Here is a 22,556-nt window from a genome sequence, read left to right on the forward strand (position 1 = left end):
ACTAATGCCGAGGATATCAATCTTTATGGATTCCATTTCATTTTTTACAACTTCCAATTTTCCTAGATTCATACTTCGTACGTTCCACGTTCTGATTATTAATGGATGTTTGCTGCTGTTTCTCCTCAATTTGAGTGGTGCCACGTCAGCAAATGGAGGTCTCAAAAGCTTTACCTTATCCATGTGAGTAAGGCTGATTTTACTCTGTAATGCAGCTCTTTCCCAGTCCTACTTTGAGAACTTCCTAAGTAAGCTAAGTGACTCCCTCGCATGGCACTATTTCTCTGCTCGGTTCAGAAATTTGTTGCAACGGCCACACAGAACTCACAGAAAATACTCATGGTTATGGGGTGTTTACTAGGGAAAACAGGCTACAATTCAGATTCAGGAATGCTCTCAGGATACAATTCTTCCATCAGGACAGTGCCCTTGCTATGCCCTCAGGCATGCCTCTATGGCCCTTGGCCTGGCCTCTGCCCCACTTGGGCAAGTGTTACAAAGCTCTTTTAGCTCTGCTGATAGGGACACCTAGGTGTACCCCACTCTGCCAGCAAACTGCCTGCCCAAAGGCATTAAGCATTTTCACTCTGTGGGCCAGCAAGTCCACCAGTCTGTCTCAGGTCTCTTGGTTCTTCAGCCAGTCATCTGTCTGTCAAGGTGTAGCACAGGGATCTCAGGTCCAAAGATGTGGTCCACTCCATCTCTTCTCTCTTGATGGCAGTGACATCCCCCCTTCTGTCTCTAGGAAGGCTCATTTTAAGCTTGACAGAATGATAAAACTAATCCCCACATTAGAATCTCATACATCTTATTTGCATGGTCCCACCTAGTAATCTGGTGGGAGTCACACAGGCTGGTTAGAAAAGCCATACCAAATAATTCACTACATCACAGCACTTTTATTTTCTGATTTTTAGCCATTCTAATAGATGTATAGCAGTATCTTGTTGAGGTTTTAATCTGCATTTCCCTAATTACTCATTCAAGGAGCTCAGGTGGCATAGTAGGAATTTGGCTGCTAACCAGGTTGGCAGTTCAAACCCACCAGCTACTCCACAAGATTCATAGCTTCGGAAACCAATGGGAGTCACTGAGTCAGAATCGACTCAATGGCAGTGGGTTTAGTGAGTGAGTGAGGTTTAGTATTTTTTCATGAGTTCATTTGGTATCATTTTATCCTCTTTGAAGCGTGTTCAAATTTTTTGTCCATTTTAAAAATTGAGTTGTTTTCTAATTGAGTTTTGACAATTCTTTATGTTTTTATCCAGGACATTTTTAAAACTGTGATTTGGGTGAAAGTTCACAAATTCATTTTCCATACAACAGTACATACACATTGTATAATGACACTGAGTGCAATCCCTGCAATGTAACAGTTCTCTTCCCACTTCCTCCCTGTGCTTTTCTCCCATGTCCCCCCATTGCTCTGCATTCCTGCTAGCTCCCTGTGCAAATACTGCCCTTCTGATCTCCCATGGATGATTGTTCCAAGGAGTGCACTTACCTGGTGTAAATGTTCACCTTGCAGATTATTGTTGGCTGAAAGCCACAGGTGTGAGTTCCAGGTCTGAAGGGTGACTAGGGGCCATAGTCTCAAGGTTTCACCACTCTATTAGACCAGTAAGCCTGACCATTTTAATAATTTTGTTTTGTTCCACATTTTTCCCCACTCTATCCAGGTTCTCCTATTCTGATCCCTTTCCAAGTACTTGACAGAGGCAGCTGGGCATCATCTAATTCTTCTGGTCTCAGGATCACGTAGGCTGAAGTTCCCATGGTCCACTAGTCCCTTGGACTAATTGTTTCCATGCATTTTTTTTTTCTTCATTCTCCTTTGCTCCAGATGAGACCAACTGATGCATCTTAGATGGCCAGTTGCAAGCTTTTAAGACTCCAGTCACTACTCACTAAAATAGGATGTAAAACAATGTTTTTGTGTAACATGTTATGTCAATTGAGCTTATTCAGGACAATTGTTAATGCGTTGCAAACAGTTATGTATTATACTAGGAAAAACAAAAAATTAAAAAAAGAGTAACTAAAAACTTGATTTCTGTGGATAATAAAATTTTTTCCTATGATATATTCCTTATGTAAAGTTGGTATCATATTGTTCCTGTGTGGTATCTTCTTTTCCTGCAAATGTCATTTTGGTGTCCTTTGGGTTGCTTATGAACATACAGTGAATGATAAGACTGTAAACTCCATGAGAATAGAAATTGTGTTTCTCACCATTTTATCTCCAGTGCCTCACACATAATAAAACATTTAATTCTAATAAATATCTCAGGCAAAATGTCTGTGAAAGCCAAACTGAATTACTTACAATTCATTAAATTGGAGCACTATTACTATTTTAAAAGATTCTATTAATCTTTTTTCACTTTATAACATACTTATCTCTTATGTTTACTCTTAAAATAACACTGGATTTGTCATATTGAATGAGTTCAGATTTGAGAATAAAAGGAATAATCTCAATTCAAAAATCTGTGGTAAGTATATGGAAATTTTTTGCATTATTTTTGTAATTTTATTGTAAGTCTGAAAATTACTTCACAATAAAATTGTTATTTTTAAAATGTGATTGTCGGGGCTATGGATCCTTAATACTGAAAGCATACATATGAAGGTACAAAACCAACCATACATTTAGTAATCTCAACAAGCGCAAAGGTGCAAAGGAAACTTTGCCCCAGACTTTTCCAAACACAAAGACTGGTATACCACATTCTGTTCTGACTGACCAATGGACATCACTTCTGACAATTATCCTTTTGCTCTCTTAAGTTGTCAAAAAGACCCAGGGAGAGACTAGTAGAGGGCTAGCACGGTACCTTTACTTCTTTTCACTTCTGAAACCTAGGTCAAGCTTGGTTTTTAAAAAAGATTGAAAATTGCTTTATTATTACAAGATGTGCATTCATACCTGGGTTCACCAGTTCAAACACTTTTAGTTTTTGTATAAATATTTGAATTAAACCAAATTACTGGGTAGAAAACATTTCCAAGCATAATTGTTCCCTTGCAGGTTCCTATGGATGAGAACAGGTTTCTTCTATTTAGCTCATTTTCCATTCATGTTAGAAAACAGCCCTTCAGAATTACTTTTAGAAATCAAAGATTTCAGGAGGAAAAGAGAGGCACAATGGGGTAACTTCCTTATACTGTCTAACCAAGGAGGAAAAAAATTCCAATTTTTCATTATATTGAGGCAACTGAGAACAATTTGAATTCAGACAATCTGGGTTCAGTTAACCTCTCTGAAGCTCAAAGTTTCCTTATAATTCAAATCAAAATGCCTGTCCTGTCTGACAGAACCCAAAGAGTTTGTTGTTGGATTCAAATGTAGAATTGTATTAATCGGATTCAGTAGCACCTCTCCAGCAGAGCTGTTGCACCTCATGGTATATAATATGCTGTTAGCTGCCGCTGAGTGGGGCCCCATCAACACATGGTGACTCAATGCACAATGGGATAGGTCCAGTGTGATCCAAAAGGATCTCATTGGTTGACTTCCAGAAGTAGATCACCAGGTCCTTCTTGCTAACGTCTTATTCTGGAAGCTCCACTAGAACCTGTTCAGCATCAAGCAACATGTAATCCTCCATGACAGATGGGTGGTAGCTGCACTTGAGGTGCAGACATCAATAAATAGTAAAACAGGTGTAAGAAAGTTCAACAAAGTTCTGTTTTTTGTTCATGATGACTGATGATTTTTAGGAAATGTCAAAACGTTAAAAAAATCCTGTCAACATCTTAGTTTTATAATAAGGACTAAACATCTTAATATGAAAGAAAATCGATTCAACAAGCCTAGATTAAAATGTATAGTGTAACGTTATCATTCAATCAAAGTAAAATGTTAGTATTCTACAACTGTAAATGCCTAAATTCAAGTGACATCTTGGGGAAAAAATTAATAGTGGTTTAGTGCACCACTATTTATGGACTGCAATGAGCTGGAAGCAAAGATCTATGTGACTTGCGAGTAAATAACCAGTTCCTGGAGCCTGACCAAACAAGGCTTTTCAGAAAGGAGATGAAGCTGCTTCTTTTGGCTCCAGAAGCATCTCTCTAATCCAGAGTGCTAAAGTTGATTAAATTCTTTAGATAAAACATCCAGAAAATACAACATACAGTGAACTCCTCAGAGAAAGAAAGCTGGGAAAGTGAAACTAGACAGCAGAGACAATCCATGTGAAGTATTTGCCCAACACAGGAAAGAAAATGCATCACACCTTCTTTACAAAAGGGATGACAATGGTCAGGAGGCATATCATACTAAAATAGGTGTGCAACTGTTTAAATGATTTAATGTGAAAAGGTTTATATACAGAATGAAACTTTGTTTTGGTTACCAGGGGTAAGGGGAGAGAGAAGGGAACACTGCAAAAATAAAGTATTTAATGTGAGTATACGGAAAGGGAATGAGAAAGGAAGTTTCAAATTTGGTCATACCACATTTGGAAGTAGCATGGTTACAGCAGTCTGTAAGTCAGATAAGTCGGGTTCAAATCCTAGCACCTCACATACTTTGACTCTGGGCAAGTTTTCCTCTCTGAACTATCTTGTTTCTTCACCTATTACACAGAGATAATACCACCTACCTCATAGGGCTTGAGGATTAAATAAAATAAAGTATGGAAAGCTCTCAGCACATTGTAATACTCAATAAATTATAGACGACATTAGCTATATATCCTTAAGAGCGCCAAGGCCATCTCTGAAAAAGAGGGCAGTAACAAAGGAAAGCACTCTGACACACACACCTTCAAGTTCCACGTAAGATAAAGGAGGCTGGGTTCACTAGCTTCCCATATGAAATGGGACCTGTTGCTCTCTTTTTAATTCTGCAATGTGTTTTTATTTAGGCCACTAGCATTAGAAACATTCATTACTTTGATACCAATAAATTAGTAGATTAATATCTACATGACCATAAACATTTATTGAGCATTTTCACATGTAAACTCATGAAAAGCAGCACTTTTCCTCCTATTTCAGTTACTATCACTTCTACTCCTGTGGTCTTTGCACACAGCAGGAACTCAATGAATATCTGAATGAATACTTCTGAAGTTCAAGTTTTAGGTTGTCTGGTGCTGGTTTTAAAACTAACTGCACAGCACCTGACAACCTAAAACTTGAACTTCAGAAATATTTACTTCCTCACTGCAGAAAGGATAGGGAAGGTATTACAAATAATGTACTCAAGTGATTGTAAAAGCACTCTAAAGATTAACTCAATTATGTTCCAAACAGTACTTATTGTAAATAAAGGATGCCAAAGTTTTGTCTCCATTGCAATGTCTTATTTTTAAATGAAGGCATTATTTTAAATGGCCTTCCAAAGGTCGGAGCAGGGATTCTAAAAGGCTATGACAGTGCAAAGCAGCCTGAGCTCTACAAGTCAGTTCAATTGGTGAGCCACACCTTGCTTTGAGTAGGAAATGCAATCTGTATAGCGGTGAATTAATATATACAGAGCCTAGTGAGTCTGTGTGACTGAAACAGAGATTTTGTATAGGGGATAAGCTTGAAGAAGTAGGTGGGCACAAGTTTGTAGTAAACTTTGAACACTGGAATAAAAAGTTTTAGACTTTGGTAATTTAACTATTTGCTTTTCAAAGGAAGTGGAAATTTAGCTTGTACCTTATAAAATAATAGTCTGCTCTGTACTGTGGTTAAATTGTGAGAATGCTAGTATTTCAAAAGACTGTAAGCACCAGCCTGATTCAACTCTGGACCTTTTATTAAGAGTTTAAGGTGCTTACACAGTGAGCACTTTAAATTATCTGCTGAATGACCAAATGATTCCCAAGATTAACTAGTCAGCTGGAAGTCCAAACATGAGGGCTTGGGCTGGTTAGCCACCTAGGCTTCAAATCGAACAGCTACATCTGTAAGTTTTATGTTAGAATAATTCCACACATCCTTTTTCTTTGGAATAGGTGAGTCCCATATTTCACTCCTCTCCCCAGCACAATCACAGCAGTCAGAGAAGGTTAGGGAATTTATTAGGGAAATATGAGAGGCAAAGACACCCCAGGTGACAGAGAGTAAACTTTGAAAAAGTCCCTTCAAGTCAAGTGGGGGCCTGACCTTGACCTCCCCAAAAGGACAAGAAATTGGAAGGTTACCAACAACATTCTCTGCCAGCCACCTTGCCAGGGCATGAGTGACTCAGATAGGACTATCCTCACTCCCCACCAAAGGTGGGGGAGGAGACAAAGACTGTTTATAGAAACAGAGGCATGGAGAACTGTAAGGAAAAGTCTGAGAAAGAGAGATGGGAAGGACCTTACAAAGAATCCCAGGGTTTTGGCTCTGAGCGCCTCAAATACATTGACAAGTAGTTCAATAAAATGTCACTGAAAAGGTAAAGTATCTAGAGTCTCCAAGAGTCCCCCTGGACTTCTCCCCACGTGCCACATCATACCCTAGATGTACATGGCAGAGCCCAAAGGCCACACTTTTGAAAAAAGAAAAACAAGAATAAGCCCTGTTGCTCTGTAAGGAGAGAAGGAGCTGAAGGCTGCTGGGCCTTTCCCACGTGGGCTTTGTTCTGTGAAGTGACTTCCCAGCAGCATCATATCACAGGTCTAGGTGAGAGTCTCACCTTTTGTCACCTGTCAAAGGAAAATGGACATTTAGGTAAATTCAAAAGGATTAACCCAAAACCAAACTCACTGCCGTCGAGTCGATTCAACTCATAGCAACCCCTCTTTGGATGTACAAGGCAGAATCTCTATGCAAGAAGATTGCCCAATCTTCCTTCCGAGGAGGGGCTGGTGGGTTTGAACTGCCCACCTTCTGGTTAGCAGTCAAATGCCTTAGCATTATGCCACCAAAGCATTCCTCAAAAGAATTAGAGGAGTCCAAAATGATCTTTTAGATCCTAGGGAGGCAGCAGGGAGTGGCAAAAATGAGCATAGCTTTGGAGTCATAGACCTGGTTTAAATTTAGGTGAGGTATTTTACTTCTCTAAGCCTATTTTCAAATGAACTATCTACTTTCAGCGTTGCTTAAACAATAATAGGAAATATACATTCTCCCTGGGATAGCCCTTGCTTAACCTGAGGAAGCCCCTTGCCCATCATACTCACCCGGGCTTCAATGTATTCTATTCTCCGTTCAAGGGCTGTCAATTTCTCATTTAGCGTTGCGAGTCTTGAACGACAAGACATATCTGGTAAAAGGAGACTGCTGTTCAGGATTAAAGTCACTCCAGACATAGACACACACACCCACTAAGCTGAAAAAGAGGATGTGATACATCATGCAGAATACAAATAGGGAAGGGGGACAAAGTAGGGAAGAAGGGGGCAGAGCCAGAAGTATTTTAGAAACACACTGCTTAGAATGGATCTGCTGAACATACCACCAAGTGTGGCAGGTGGATAATGGCCTTCCAAAGATATGAGACATGCCTTAATCCCAGGAACCAATAAATATGTACCTTACATGGCACAAGGGACTTTGCATATGTCATTAAGGTTGAGAACCTTGAAATAAGGAGTTTATCCAAGTGGACCCAATGTAATCACAAACCAACCAAAGACACTGCCACGGAGCCAATTCCAATGTGTAATGACCCTATAGAGTAGAACTGTCTCCACAGAGTTTCCAAGTCTGTAAATCTTTATGGAAGCAGACTGCCTCATCTTTCTCCTGCACACAGAAGTCCTTAAAAGTGGAAGAGGACTAGAGAGATGAGACAGAATAAGGAGGAAAGATTTAAAGCATGAGAGGACTTAGCCTGACATTGTTGCCTTTGAGGATGGAGGAAGGGGACCATGAGCCAAGGAATGCAGAAGACCTTCAGGAGCTGAGAATGGACCTCAGCTGACAACCACTGGAACTCCAGTTCTACAACGGCAAGAAACTGAATTCTGCCAACAATGAGCAACAAACAAATCCTCCCCTATCTAGAGCCTCCAAAAACTGATGCAGTCCTGTTGACACCTTGAATTCAGGTCAGTGAAGAATGGGTGTCAGACTTCTAACCTACAGATGTTAAATGTAGTTGTTTAAGCTGTTGTTTGTGGTGATCTGTCACAGCAGCAATACAAAACTAATACACCAAGACTTTGCAGATGGAGATTTGTTAGTAGGCAAACTAAGAGTTTCAAGACAGAGACAAGAGGAAGAAAACAATCTCAAGAGAGAGGCCAGTATTTAACGTTTCATTAGCATTTGTATAGACATTTTAGAGCTAGAGAACTTGGAGAACATCAAATACCCTGTGGAACCCACATACCATCTGTGGAAAACAGTCAAATTTTCCTTTCATCCTCTACCTTTTCCAATTTTCTTTCACCATCTTGCCTAAAATGAAACCTAGATTTCCTCTAAAAACATCTTTTTCTCTAACAGAAGCACCTAGACTACTGTTTCTCCAAATACTCTCAACACACAGGAGAAAAAGGTATCTAGGCATGATAATTGTTTCCTACTATCCCCTCCAACAATGTTTTTCAGTCATCCCTCAATAACCTCCACTTTTGAAGTCTAAAATACCTGCTCTCCACTCTCCCACTCAATGATTTTAACACTTAGCTGCCAACCACCTGCCTTTTCATCTCTTCTCTGGCTGTTATGCAAAAAGCACTGTAGCATCCATTTTCACAAATTTTTCTACACCCCAATCTTGTTTCAAGCTTCATTGTATGTTTAAATCTTACTCATCTTCCCTGTATAAACAGCTATCCTTTAAGACTTAGTTCAAATTACACCTCTCACAGATTGTGCTTGATGAATATAATTTTCCCTCTTCTGTATTTACATAAACATTAATGTATGAATTTCTCATTTGTAAGTTATTTACGTACTCAGTCTTTTGGCTCTCTTTGGATAAAGATTTTAAAAACAGAATATTCATCACAATTACTTATGATAGTGTAAAACAGAAAATGACTTAAATGCCCATCATTAGAGGAAAAGTTGGATAAAATATGACCTATCTATGGTGGTGCAAATGGTTTACGCTCAACTATTAACCTAAAGGTTGGCAGTCTAAATGTACCCAGTGGTGCCAGGGAAAAAAGATCTGGTCTTCCTGTTCCCATAAACATTACTAGCAAGAAGCTCTTATGGAACAGTTCTACTCTCTAACACATGAGGTCACCATGAGTCTGAATTGACTTGGCAGCAATGGGTTATGTAGGAACTATTACCAAAGATCATGAAGATGGCACAGGACTAGCAACATTTCCATCTGTTATACAAAAGGTCGCCATGAGTTGGGGCCAATTCATTGGCAATTGATAACAATGAGGAAACTATTAAAAATAGTCATTAATCAATTCCTTAAAAAATTAGAAATAGAAATACCATTTGATCCAGCAATTCCATTACTAGGTATATAGCCTAAAGAAGTGAGAGGCAGAACATGAATAGATATGTGTACATCCATGTCCATCGTAGCACTATTCACAATAGCAAAGAAATGGAAACAACTTAAGTGCCCATTAACCAAGGAATGGATAAACTAACTGTGGTACACAACACACACAATAGAATACTATGCAACCCTGAAGAATAATGTAGATGCTCCAAAACCAAAATCCACATAATATAGATGAACTTGGAAGACACTAAGCTGAGTGAAATAAGTCAATCGCAGAAGGACAAATATTGCATTAGTCCACTATTGTAAAATGTAAATACATATATATATATACACACCAAAGATTAATAGTTACCAGGGATAGGAGGGACGGGGAAAGGGGACACTTTTGTTTGCAGGGCATTGAGTTGATTCTAATGGTGGTGGAATATTTTGGAAAAGGATAGCAATAATGGTGGCCCAACATGAAAAATGTCATCAATGTTCGTGAGATATAAACGGGGAAGTTGTTATGTTGGCGAATGTCTTATGTGTTTTCACCACAGTGAAAATAAAAAATAAAATAGCCATTCAAAATTACAACTTTGAATACTACTTAATGACATGGAGAAATATTCATGCTATAAAGCCAAGTGATATTTATGTACTAGTAATTTATAATTTACTTAAACGTTTGTTTCCCCACTATAATGAATTAATCAAAGGCAGGTACTACCTTTTACTAATCTTTATAACCTTTGCTTCTTACCTGGCATGGAAATGTCTATTGGAAAAATGATTCTGTTATGTTAGTGGAACAAAAGATTGACTCTAGTGTGACTACCCATATTTTTACAAGTGAGGAAACCAAGGCCTATATAAGTTGAGGGCCCCACTTGGGTCACTGATGGGATAAATGAACAGCAAAGCTGAGTTCAGGAACCAACTGCCTCCCTCATTGACCAGGATGGTAGTATTTCCAATCATACTGTCCCACCACTGCTTCTGAGTCTATGGGGCTGTCATTCATTCTCCATGGCTTTTAAAATCTGCTTATAGCCCAACTCTTCCACTTACTAGGTTTTTTGTTTGTTTCCATATTATTCTTTATTCTTTCTCATTCATCCATTTAATTGCTACTCTTTACTATTATTTTAAAAAGCTTTATTGATATATAATTTATATAACATAAAGTTCATCTGCTAAGAGTACACAATTCAGTTGTTTTTAGAATATTTACAGAGTTGTGCAACCATCACCAGAATCTAATTTCAGAACATTTTCATCATCTCAAATGAAATTTTGTTCCCATCAGCAGTTACTCCTCATTCCCCTCAGCCCTAGCAACCATAATCTACTTTCCATCTCTATCTCGATGATTTTACTTATTCTGGACAGTCTTTGTTATTCGTTTTAAAAATCTGCTAGTGCTATTTCTTCTAACTCCCAGGTCTAACTTGAGTATGAGCACCTCAGTACCTACCTTTTCCTGGGGACAATGCCACTTCCTGTCAGGCCTGCCCAACAGGACCAAATCTCCTTCTTTGAGTATCTGAAAGCTCAAAGGCACATCATGTACGCTATCCAGGAAGAGCATGAATGTTATCACTGATGATCTGTCACTTCCCATAAAAAGAAACATGCCAAAATTATGTGTGTATGTGTGTAGTGGGGATGAGAATTCCTTCGTGGTTATCTGTTCTGGTAGCATGCTGTCAATCTGGTAATGAATCAGAATCCAAGAACAACACTATGCTACTGCCCAACAAAGATTAAGCACAGCTCAGAAATATAAAATGTTTAACTCCAGAAACCTTAATCATATTTCAGACTCCATTAAGTAACATACTAGTTCAAATAAACAATGGGAAGCATTCAGCAGCTGGATAAATCTGAAATCACAGTGTAGTTGTATGTACATTATTGACAGATTTTAACTAAAAATGTCAGTCCTTGTCAGGGTGCTTGATGCATCACTGTGGCTAACAAAAGCTAGATGCTAGATGGCACCAACTCTTCTACTGCACATAACCTTGGCACTACAAAAATTAACAATGCCTTTCTTCTTCTTTTTTTTTATTGATTGGGGTGAAAGCTCACCCAGTAAACTGATACACATCTTGTCTCATGAAACTGACTGCAATTTTCCACAATGTAACACCTCTTCCTACTTCCTCCCCATAGTTACCTCTTCCCTGTGTCCTTCCCACCTTTCTAATTGTTTTTGCAGGAAATTCTTATATTTGCAGTAAGATTCTAAATTTCTTAAGAGTGAGTATTGTGTCCATTTATTCTTATTTATTCCTTTCTCACATTATACGACACACAATAGGCATGTTGGCTTAGTATAGAAACTAAGATGTTAAAATAGCCACATTCTGTTTTTTCCTTACACTTTTATATACATTCTGAATCTTATACAATGAACATGTACTAGCTTTACAATCGGGAAAAAATTATAAAAGTAAAAAGCTATGATCTGTGACAATATATTTTTAGAAACATCACTAAGTCCAAAGTACAGAACATGCCTAGTGTTAGGGTGTTGTTACTGCAGTTATGATCTGTTTTCTCAGGTTTAGCTGGTCCTCCAACCCTGAAAGAGAAAACCAAAGAGATTGTAACTCTACTCTCACCAGCTGCAACCACAAGGAAAGAGTCATTCAGGAAGTCATTAGCACATATGCACACCTATGTTCATTACAGATGATTCAAAATAGCAAAAACATAAAACAACCAAAGTGTCCATCAATGGCTGAACAGATAAAATGTGGTACATGTATACAATGGACCAGAAGGCTGGTGATTCAAACCCACCAGCCACTCCTTGGAAGGAAGACTGGGCAATCTATAATCGATCTCCATAGAGATACCGCCTCAGAAACCCAAGGAGGGGTTGCTATGAGCCGAGCTGACTCAATGACAGTGAGTCTGGTTTTGTTTTTATATACAATGGAATATTAACTACAAAGAATAATGAGTTTATGAAACATCTTATAACATGGATAAACCTAGAGGACATTATACTAAGTGAAGTATATCAATCATAGAAGGGAAATAGTATATGGCCTCACTTTTATGAAGTCCAGAAAAGGTATACATATAGAAAGAAACATTCTTTGGTGTTTACCAGGGATGAGAGTAGAGGGAGGAGAATCACTTTCTAGATCGTAGACACTTGTTTTTGGTGATGGGAAAGGTACTACCTAATATGGGTGAAGTCTGCCCAACCTGATGAAGGTAAATGAAGACACTAAGAAGACACTTACGCAAGAGTAAGGCACAAAACTAGTAAATGCTATAATATAAAATTTTGTAATAACAATAAAACAACTAAAAAATGTGCATGGTTACACAGGCAGACATGTAGGCACATATGTATACAGGAAGGTACATGTGAGTATATGGGGGTATGTGCCTAGGTTTATCTGTAAACAAACCAAACTCACTGCCATCAAGTCGATTCCCTTTGGGTTTGGTTTCCAAGGCAGTAAATCTTTACAGAAGTTGGTTGCCCAGTCTTCCTTCCACAGAGAGGCGGATGGTTTTGAACCACAACCTTCTGGTTAGCCTTAGGCACTACGCCACCAGAGATCCTTCAGGTCTATATGTATATGCATGTTTATGTGTGCTGCATGTATATTCATATCTATTTCTGTATATCTATATTTATATATATAATTAAGCACATTAAGGGCACAGTTACAGAGACTTCCTAGACATATCCAAACACCTTTAGGGATTGGTTTACTGAGTTTAAAGGCTTGGGACTATAGTCTAGTGAGAAAACTCAGTCAAACTGGCATAATATAGTTCATAAAGATAATGTTTTATGTCCTAGTTTGGTGAGTAGTGTTCGAGGTCTTAAAAGCTTGTGAGCAGCCATCAAAGATATAACTATTGTCTCTAACCGTTTGGAATAAAAGAGAATGAAGGAAACCAAAGACTTAAAGAAAAAACTAGTCCACAGGACTAATAGGCCACACAAACCACAGCCTCATCTAGCTCGAAATCAGAACTTGATGGTGCCTAACTACCACGATTGACCTTTCTGAGCCGGGGCACAATAAAAGGTCCCAGACAGAAAATGAGAAAAATGTAGAACAAAACAAAACGCATTTAAAAAAAAAAAAAAAAAAAAAGCCAGACTACTGGGCTGATAGGGACTAAAGAAAGACCTACCTAAGATACCAGGAGCTCAGGTAGCATAGTGCCTAAGGCACTTGACTGCTAACCAGAAGGCTGGCGGTTCAAACCCACCAGCCACTCCTCAGAAAGAAGGTTGGGCAATCTACTTCCGTGGGGTCGCTATGTGTCGGGTCCAACTTGAAGGCACGTAACAACACCACCACCTAAGATACCCTCTGGACTAGGAACTTAAGTCACTCCTAATGGTAACCTTTCATCCAAATAACAGACTGACTTATAAAACAAGTAATTATCACCTGTGAGTACTGTACTCCCTTAAATAATCAACTATATGAGACCAAACAATCAACATTTATCCTAAAACAAAGATGAGAAGCTAAGGAGAGGGAAGTTAGAGTAATGGAAACAGAACAAACAAAATGGAAATGAGAATGTTGACACATTGTAGAAAATGTAACCAATGTAATGCAACAATCTGTACAAAAATTTAAAAATGGGAACCTAATTTGTTGTATAGTTTTACCTAAAACACAATTTAAAAAGAAAAGAAAAATACATATACATTAGTTATCTTGGGAAACCAATATTAAAAAAAAAAAAAGTCATTAACTATTGGAAAAAGTTTCCTCTCCGAAGCATATGGCCTCTGCAGACTCTGTGGTCAGAATGAGGCTTGTCAACATTGCTGCCATTTTCAGAGCTCTAGGTACTCCCTCAAACAAACTGCTACTAAATTTTTCCACCACGGAGCTCTGGTAGCATAGTGGCTAAAGCACTTGACTGCTAACCAGAAGCCTGGTGGTTCAAACCCACCAGCCACTTCTCGGAAGAAAGGTTGGGCAATCCTACTTCCATAGTGATACTGCCTCAGAAACCCAAGGAGGGGTCGCTATGAGTCGGGGCTGATTCGACGGCACATAATAACAACAACAACAACAGGTCCTCAAACAAACTGCTACTGAATTTTTCCACCACCAAATCATTATTATAAACACAATACAAGTCCTGCAGATTAATATCAGAACTGACGAGTCATGCTAAGGATTTAGAAAAGGAAAATATATCCTGTACACTATCATCCTAAATCATTCAACGCCAAGACAATATATTCAAGCCTATCCTATGATTCATCAGTTTCTCAGCCTGTGTCTAAACTCTTGTGTTGTGGTATTGTCATTCATCAGAAACTTGTCTCAGTTATATCTAATTTCTAAGTCAAACTACTGTATTTTTTTAAATCTTGCTTCCTAATCGTTCTTCCTTATTTGTAATTAAAATTGTTCTTTATTTAAAAGGACTAATTTCACTTTCTAAAATCTTCGAAAACCTAGAAATTATTCTAAACATTAGACCATTACTATCACTTTTAGGAAAAATAATGGCTTAAACTAAGGAAAGCCATTTCTTTTGGCTTCTAAGAATTAGGATTCTGGTTATCTACTATCTCAGCTTAGGAGCTCTGGTAGCATAGTGCCTAAAGCATCTGACTGCTCACCAGAAGGCTGGTGGTTCAAACCCACTAGCCACTTCTCAAAAGGAAGACTGGACGATCTACTTCCATAGTAACATCTCCTTGGAAACCTAAGAAGGGGTCACTATGAGTCGCATCCGACTCGATGGTAATGAGTTTTTTTTTTTTTTAATTGTCTCAGCTTAGGACTTGTTGGAAATACCAAATTTAAAAAGTCTTTATTCTCTATCTGATCACAAAATGTGATTCATACACTAAAAAATCTCACAGCAAGTATTTTCTTGCATATAAAAAACAGGGCACCTCTGTGCAAATCCTAAACTCAAACCCTTCAATTTTCAGTGAGTCCTAAGTCTTGCCCACTATAAATTTAGTGGGTGTGATATTCCAAGACTTAATGTCAAAGATAAATGTAGGTAAACAAAATGTTTATTAATACAATTCCATGCTCAGAAATGAAGTTATTACATTAACTGGGATCCAATTTTTGGGGACTGGGATGGGATGCTAGAAAGGAGCTCTGGTGGTGCAGTGGTTAAGGCATTTGGCTGCTAACCAAAAGGTCTGAGGTTTGAACTCACCAGCCACTTAGCAGAAGAAAGATGAGGTGGTATGTTTCCATAAAGATTTACAGTGCTGGACACCCTATGGGGTAGTTCTTCTCTGTCCTATAGGGTTACTATGAGTTGGAATCCACTTGATGGCAGTGGATTTGGTTTGGTTTTTTGGGGAATGTGAGAGAATCATTTAAATTTTTAAACAGTTCTACCTTGACTTAAGGAGCTCTGGTAGCATAGTGCCTAAGGCACTTGACTGCTCACCAGAAGGCTGGCAGTTCAAACCCACCAGCCACTCCTCGGAAGGAAGGTTGGGCAATCCTACTTCCGTAGTGATACTGCCTCGGAAACCCAAGGAGGGGTCGCTATGAGTCGGGGCCGACTCGACGGCAAAACAACAACAACAACCTTGACTTGTTAGTTTAGATATTTTACTGTTGAACTGACATTCTTAATACTTTGCTTAAATATTCTGTTTATCAAAAATTAAGTCTCACCCAATAAACAAAATATTTTAATTCTGCTAACAACCAAGTTAAAACTCAGTGTCAGTAATTTTTCTGACTACTTTCACTGCCTCTCCTGATAAAGCCAAAATCTCAAAGCTTTGATTCTGCCATCATTCCATCCTCCCTTCTCACTGCCACTCAGTCAATTCTGACTCATAGCAACCCCCACTGGGTTTCTAAGGCTGTAAATTCTCTAAAGAAGCAGACTGCCTCATCTTTCTTCCACAGAGCAGCTGGTGAGTTCAAACCACTGACATTCTGGTTAGCAGACAAATGCCTTAACCATTATACCACCAGAACCCCTTATCCTTCCCCTAGCACAGATTTTGGTTTTTCTTAGCCTCTCCTCTAAGGGAATGTTATGAATAAAGAATGCTATGAAGAACTTGCCCACAAAATATTTCAGCTCTCTAGAAAAGCAGGAAAAACCAATAATATAAACAAACATTGAAAGAGTCTGTACAGAACTTAAAGAAAAAGGAGAAGTTCAGCCTATATAACTAGCAGAGTAAACAGGTGAGTATTTCTGAAATGTTTACAGTTTGTTATTAAAACCAATTCATCTAACTCCTTTGAATTTGTGTTTTCCTGATTCCAAATCCATTTATCTTCTCCACTAAATCATACTCCTTACCTTACATTCCTTAAAAAAAAAAAAAAAAAAAAATTAAGGATATATGAAATCTAAGCTTTTTCTTGCCTACCATTTCCTGTTACAACCTTTATAGAAATATGTGTCTGAATAGGTATCACTGATAAACACATTTATACTATTATCTTCTAATTAATTCTACCTTCACTCCCATTCCCCCACAAGTGAGAAAATCCACCATATTAAGAAACATCGAGATGACAGTCCTATACACCTTGTATGTAACTATTTTAACATAAAAAAACAATGTTCTGCTTTATTCTGAAGTCATCATTATTTCATCTTCAGGATTACAAATTTCTTGAAGGCAGAAGTGATGATTCTGTGTCCCCTGTAGGAGCTTTGTAATGAGATCTAGTGTCTCTTGCTAATGCTGCCACACCTTGCTCTGTCACTTTTGTACTCCTTAGGAATCATCACTCATTTAGACAGAAAATAATTCACTTAAACATCTTTGTTCTACAGATCAGTTTTCCCTCATTAATCTTAACTTTGCAATGTTGCTTAATCAATAGAACTAAAGCACACTAGCTGGAAAAAGAAAATTAAATGTCATCCCCACATCTTATTAGTCTATGAAGTGCTAAGTTCTTGTAAAGAATCATCTGGAGAACATGAGGTAGGATTCAGTTACAGGCCTGCTCTCAAAAAGGATACTGAAAATGCATTGTCACAAGCAGGACATTCCTAGCAAAGATTTTGGTAACCCTGTCTCTAGGGTCTGTTAGTTCTGAGGAACAGTGTAGAAGCACACCTAACACCTACCTACTAGATGCTAGCAAAAGAGATTTTAAAGCATAAGTCGAAATCGACTGGTGGCAATTAACAACACGACCTGGACTTTACCTAGCTCCTGACCTTATCTCCTACCACTCTCAGTAGAGTATAAACGGGGGACAGGAAGGAACGGACAGAAGAGTAGCTGAAGGGTATGTAGAAAAGACATGCAGGGAGCTAAGGGGTTCCAACTTCATTCTAAAACAGGGGGGTCCTGTCAAGGGTCTTTAAACAGGGCAGTTGCAGACTCATGGCTGCATTCTGGGAGGCGCACTCTGAGTGCCAAATCGGAACTGCATAGGAAGCTAAGCCCATGAAAGCAGGGAGACTGGAGAGAAAACAAGATGCAGAGGATGGATAAGGCTGCCTGAGAGACGTGCCGGGGGAAAAGAAAGGACTTGTCAACGAATCCGAGTGAAGGCAATAAGGTTGAGGAACTCAGCTTAAAGTAGGTTAACCCCACAGAAACTGCCTTGAAGAGTCTGTGGGTCTGGGCGACAGGAGGATGTCGTGGCCTGAATGAAGAAGCAAAAAACAGCAAGAAAGGAGGTTTCCCGGGGAAAAGCCCCTCAAAGCTTCTCAGCGCCCCCACCAAACCGCCTCAGAAGCCTCCCTCCTCCCTGTGTTCCCTTGCTCGCCCGCTAACCGAATGAGTTGAGAAAGTCTGCGATTTTCTTGATGCTGCTGGTGATGACCTCAATGTACTCCCGGTTCGCCCAGTCCTGGTGAATCTCCCGCTGCACCGGATCCTCTTGTCCCGCCATGGCTGCCACCTAAGGAAGAGTTACTGCGCAGGCGCCCCGACCCTATAGGCCACCAGTGCGCCTGCGCCGCCAACCAACAGCCATTCCCTTGCCACCCACGAACTCCACGAGCATTGAGGTGCGCCTGCGTAATGTCAAATTCTCGCTGCGATTTCGCTCTTCTTTACACCCCTGCAAGCAGATGCCTCAACTCAGGCGGAGAATGGAGTGCGCATGCTTTAAGCACTAACTTCCGGCCCAAATCTAGGACCGTTATGGTCGTTAGGGGGCGCGAGTGCTCGCGTCGCTTCTTCCCTTAGCTTCTGTAAATTAAGATTGTGCAGCCTGTGTCAGCAATAAGATAGGTACAGCAGATTAAACTTCTTTAAATACAAGTTATTTTAAAAATGCTTTTCAATAACGCAACATGATGTTTCACCTTGCATTCATCAAAGGAGCAAATTTTTTTTTTTTTAACGCTATTACTCAGTGATGGAGAGACTATGGTGAAATTGGTAGACTCAACTGGCCACACTGTAAACTGGCATAATTCTTTCAGTAGGAATTTTTCAAGTTGTTAGCAAAGCTGTAAACAATAGTTCAATTTGACGTGATCATTAAGAAGCACTGAGGGGAAAATTAAAAAAAAAAAAACAAACGAAAAAACATTTAAAACAAAGGTACTCTTTGTAGCATAATCTACTTTAAAAAAAAAAAATAGGGGGTGCCAACCACTGAGGAATAGCTAGATAATGGTGTAACCACTTAACGCAATTTCATATGATAATTTAAATGTTAATTATGAAGACTGTCAACAATAAAACATAAATTGAAGGAAAAACAAAATACAAATATTTAATTGAAACTATGCAAAAATGTCCGCTTGAGAAAAAGGATATACTGAAAATGTCAATATCTCATTTGTTAAAGTGGAATTATAAGCAATTTTATTTGGTTTGGGGGAGTATTTATAATCTGGTTTCTGCAGTAAATGCTTTTTATAAAAATGAGATTCCTTCTAGAAGTAGCTGGGAAGAAATAATTTCTAACAGTTCTTTACTCTAGTAGAAGATTTTATAATCTATAAAGATGTGTACCATTTATTATCTCACTGGACCACCACAAACCATGTGGGAGAAAGTCAAGAAGAGGTTATATTACCACCCTCTTAACAGATGAGAAAATTGAAGTTCAAGGTGAAGTGGCCTTTTAAGTGATAGACTTTATCCAGCTGATTCCAGACTCCATCATCTTTTTACTTTGCCACTCTGAAAACAAGTCTGAGCGCTTCTACATATTCATAGAAATTATTTCTAAAATAAGTTGATATTGACAACTAGGGAGCCCTCAGAGTGCACAAAATCTCTCTGTTTGAGGCTCTACTTAATAAGTGATAATGTTTGATGTAGTTTTTTGCTCACATGTCACAGAGAAGTCAGGCAGACCTGCTTTCCAATCAAAGGCCAGTCATCTCACTTTCAAATCCCAAATCTATCAGAGATAAGTCATTTAATCCCCCTGAATTTTGGTGTAATACAATTATAGCAACATTGATGGGTTAGGATTGTTGGGAGGATTATGGAGAGAGGATAAGTAAAACACTAAACAGTGCCTGGCTGGTACTTCACAAAGTATGTTCTCAAGGTCATTTTACATTTATGCAGACAGCAGAAAATTAAATACTCCTATGTCTATCCAATAATGTTTAATCATACCATTTTACTTTGTAGACTTCACTAAAAAACAACAATAAAAATTTGTTTTGTTTACTTTTGTAAGTAACAGGTGTTACTTTTATTCAAGACGAAAATAACAAACTTACTGGAAAAAAATTTGTAATTCAAAAATCACTTGCAGCCCTTCCAAGTCTCATTCTCTTCCTTTTAATTGCTTTTCCTATTTGCATACACAGCACAGTGAGTGTCTGACTGTGGGCCTGCTCCATGAGTCTCTCAAGACTATCTTCCAGACTTTACTACCAGGCCCCTAGTCTTTCCCTCCAGCTTCACCCAAAGAGCCAAACAAAAGGTGACAGCTCTTATTTGTGCTATATTCTACCTCTTGCAAAGTGCAAGGACGATTTCTGCAGGTATGATGGAAGGGCACATGGACCATTTAGTTAATTACTCCTATAGACACTTAGAGTCGGGGCGACTCGACGGCACATAACAACAACAACAACAATAGACACTTAAGGGAGCTCTGGTAGCATAGTGGCTAAGACACTTGCCTGCTAACCAGATGGCTGGCGGTTCAAACCCACCAGCCACCCCTCGGAAGGAAGGTTGGGCAATCCTACTTCCGTAGTGATACTGCCTCGGAAACCCAAGGAGGGGTCGCTATGAGTCGGGTTTGACTCGACGGCACATAACAACAACAACAACATAGACACTTAAAAGCACATGACAAGCACTGTGGTAGCCAGGTACTGGGATTAGAGGGTGAACTGGATAGACCTCCTCCTTTCCTCTGCAGTCCACTAAATTTTTTGACATGAGGCTTACAAAGTTGTCAAAACATTCGTTAAGGTGGTGTCAGTTGTTCAGCATTACAAGGATGGGACACGACTGTACTTCTTGAGATTTAACCTTCAGTCAGAAAATCAAGATGTTTCTTGCTCTTGACAGCCTGAGTGTTTATGAATTATGCTTCCTTGCAATGGGATCATGCCAATACAGCAACATAGGCCTTCAAAGAAGCCTGAACACCCGCTGAGCTGGGAGAATGAGCAGAGACTTTTATCAACTACAGGACCTTTATGTAAGTTACTGACCAGTTTCTGAAGTGGGCGTGTCTGTCCTCTGTTCAGGTGTTGGAACGGATGCTGAGGTTGAAACTAGATAAGACACACAAGTATGTCAAAGAGAGAGGAGGGAGAAGAGAGTCCCGAGAATGGGGACGATGAGATTCGAACCTGCGCTCTTGAAGACAGAGTCCTGGAACCGGCTTTTTAGGGAGTTCAGCCTCAACGTCCGCCAGCAGGGACGCCTCGAGGCCCCCGCTCCCCTACGGCTCGGGCTTCTCGGATCGTGGGTCACAAAGGCGGTTGCCAGGCGCCCGGTGGAGAAAAGATGCGGCTCTTGAGAACTGAGGCTGCAGCTCTGGAGCGTGCGGTCCGCGGAGTTCAGCAGGTGAGCCCCCGGCCCGGATGGTGGGACCGGGCTCAGGCTCCCACTGTCATCTCCGCCTCCGCCAGAGACCTCTGGCCGCCGTTCTGGGATAGCGACTAAGGGAGGCAAGCCCTTTCTTCTGGCTGGGAGGGGGAGCTTCCCAACTCCGGGCAGCTCCAGCACCTCGGTCGCAGTTCACGAAGACCTCAGCTGCACTTGGGTTACCTTCCTCTTTCCCAGGTGGGAAAATCCCAGAGTTTCCTTGGAACTAGAGGAGGGTATGAGGGGAAAAGCCTGATGGCGGGTGGACCAGGCGTTCCCTACCTGGGAGCTACTAGAGCAGCTTGAACAAACTCACTAAGTTCAACCCTTCAGGGAATGGATGACAGCAACTTCCAGGCGGTGGTGGTGGTGGTGGTGCTGCACCAGCTTTATAAATCTTGTGTAGAGTGGTGGAAAGATTTGTGGAGTCAGGAGCCCTCTCATCCCTTGTTGGTTCTGCTAAACATACAAGGCTTGACCTTTGACAAAACATTTCACCTGTTCTATTTTTTCATTGGGAGCTCTGGTAGTGTAGTGCCTAAGGCACCTGACTGCTAACCAGAAGGCTGGCGGTTCAAACCCACCAGCCACTCCTCAGAAGGAAGGCTGGGCAATCTACTTCCATAGTGATACTGACTCGGAAACCCAAGGAGGGGTTGCTATGAGTTGGGTATGACATGACGGCACATAACAACTTTTTCTCATTAGCAATGAGTAAGGAAAAGATCTTGGGATTATCTTTATCTCAAATGCCCAGAGGAGTTAACATCCTCCTCACCTCATGGCAGTGTACCAGAGTAGTGTGATCTTGGATATATGCTCTTAGGGTCATGTCAAGAATTAGACGACTTTTCCTAGGCTGTCCCTTGGGTCTCAGTGAGGCAGCCCAGTTATTTGAACACTTAGTATATGCAAAGGGCCTGTGTAGATTACGAGAATCCCACCCCAAAAAACCAAACCCACTGTGATTAATTCCAACTCATTGCGAACCCCACTGCGTTTCTGAGGCTATAAATCTTTATGGAAGTCAATTGCCCCATCTTTCTTTCATGGAGCAGCTGGTGGGTTTGAACTGCTGACCTTCTGGTTAGTAGCCAAATGCCTATTCACTATGCCACCAGAGCTCCTTAAGAACCATAGCAGTTGGAGGAAATCAAGCAACCTCCTTTATACTAACCACTGTAGGGGCAGGTCTTCTGGTTTGAAATGTCACCA

At 39.9% G+C, this 22,556-nt stretch overlaps 1 protein-coding gene across 1 annotated transcript; it reads right to left on the reverse strand.

Annotated features, from left to right (window-relative positions):
• Positions 1-6,605: 6,605 nt before the first annotated feature.
• On the reverse strand, positions 6,606-18,210 carry BRK1 (BRICK1 subunit of SCAR/WAVE actin nucleating complex). Its single transcript, XM_007945819.2, has 3 exons — positions 18,093-18,210; positions 7,110-7,192; positions 6,606-6,632 (listed from the first exon to the last, which is right to left on the reverse strand). The coding sequence occupies exons 1-3, from the start codon at positions 18,208-18,210 to the stop codon at positions 6,606-6,608; spliced, it is 228 nt and encodes a 75-aa protein (XP_007944010.1).
• Positions 18,211-22,556: the final 4,346 nt, after the last annotated feature.

This window comes from Orycteropus afer, unplaced genomic scaffold (assembly GCF_000298275.1).
Source record: "Orycteropus afer afer isolate SDZICR_OR568_19922 unplaced genomic scaffold, OryAfe1.0 scaffold00144, whole genome shotgun sequence".
Classification (NCBI taxonomy): domain Eukaryota; kingdom Metazoa; phylum Chordata; class Mammalia; order Tubulidentata; family Orycteropodidae; genus Orycteropus; species Orycteropus afer.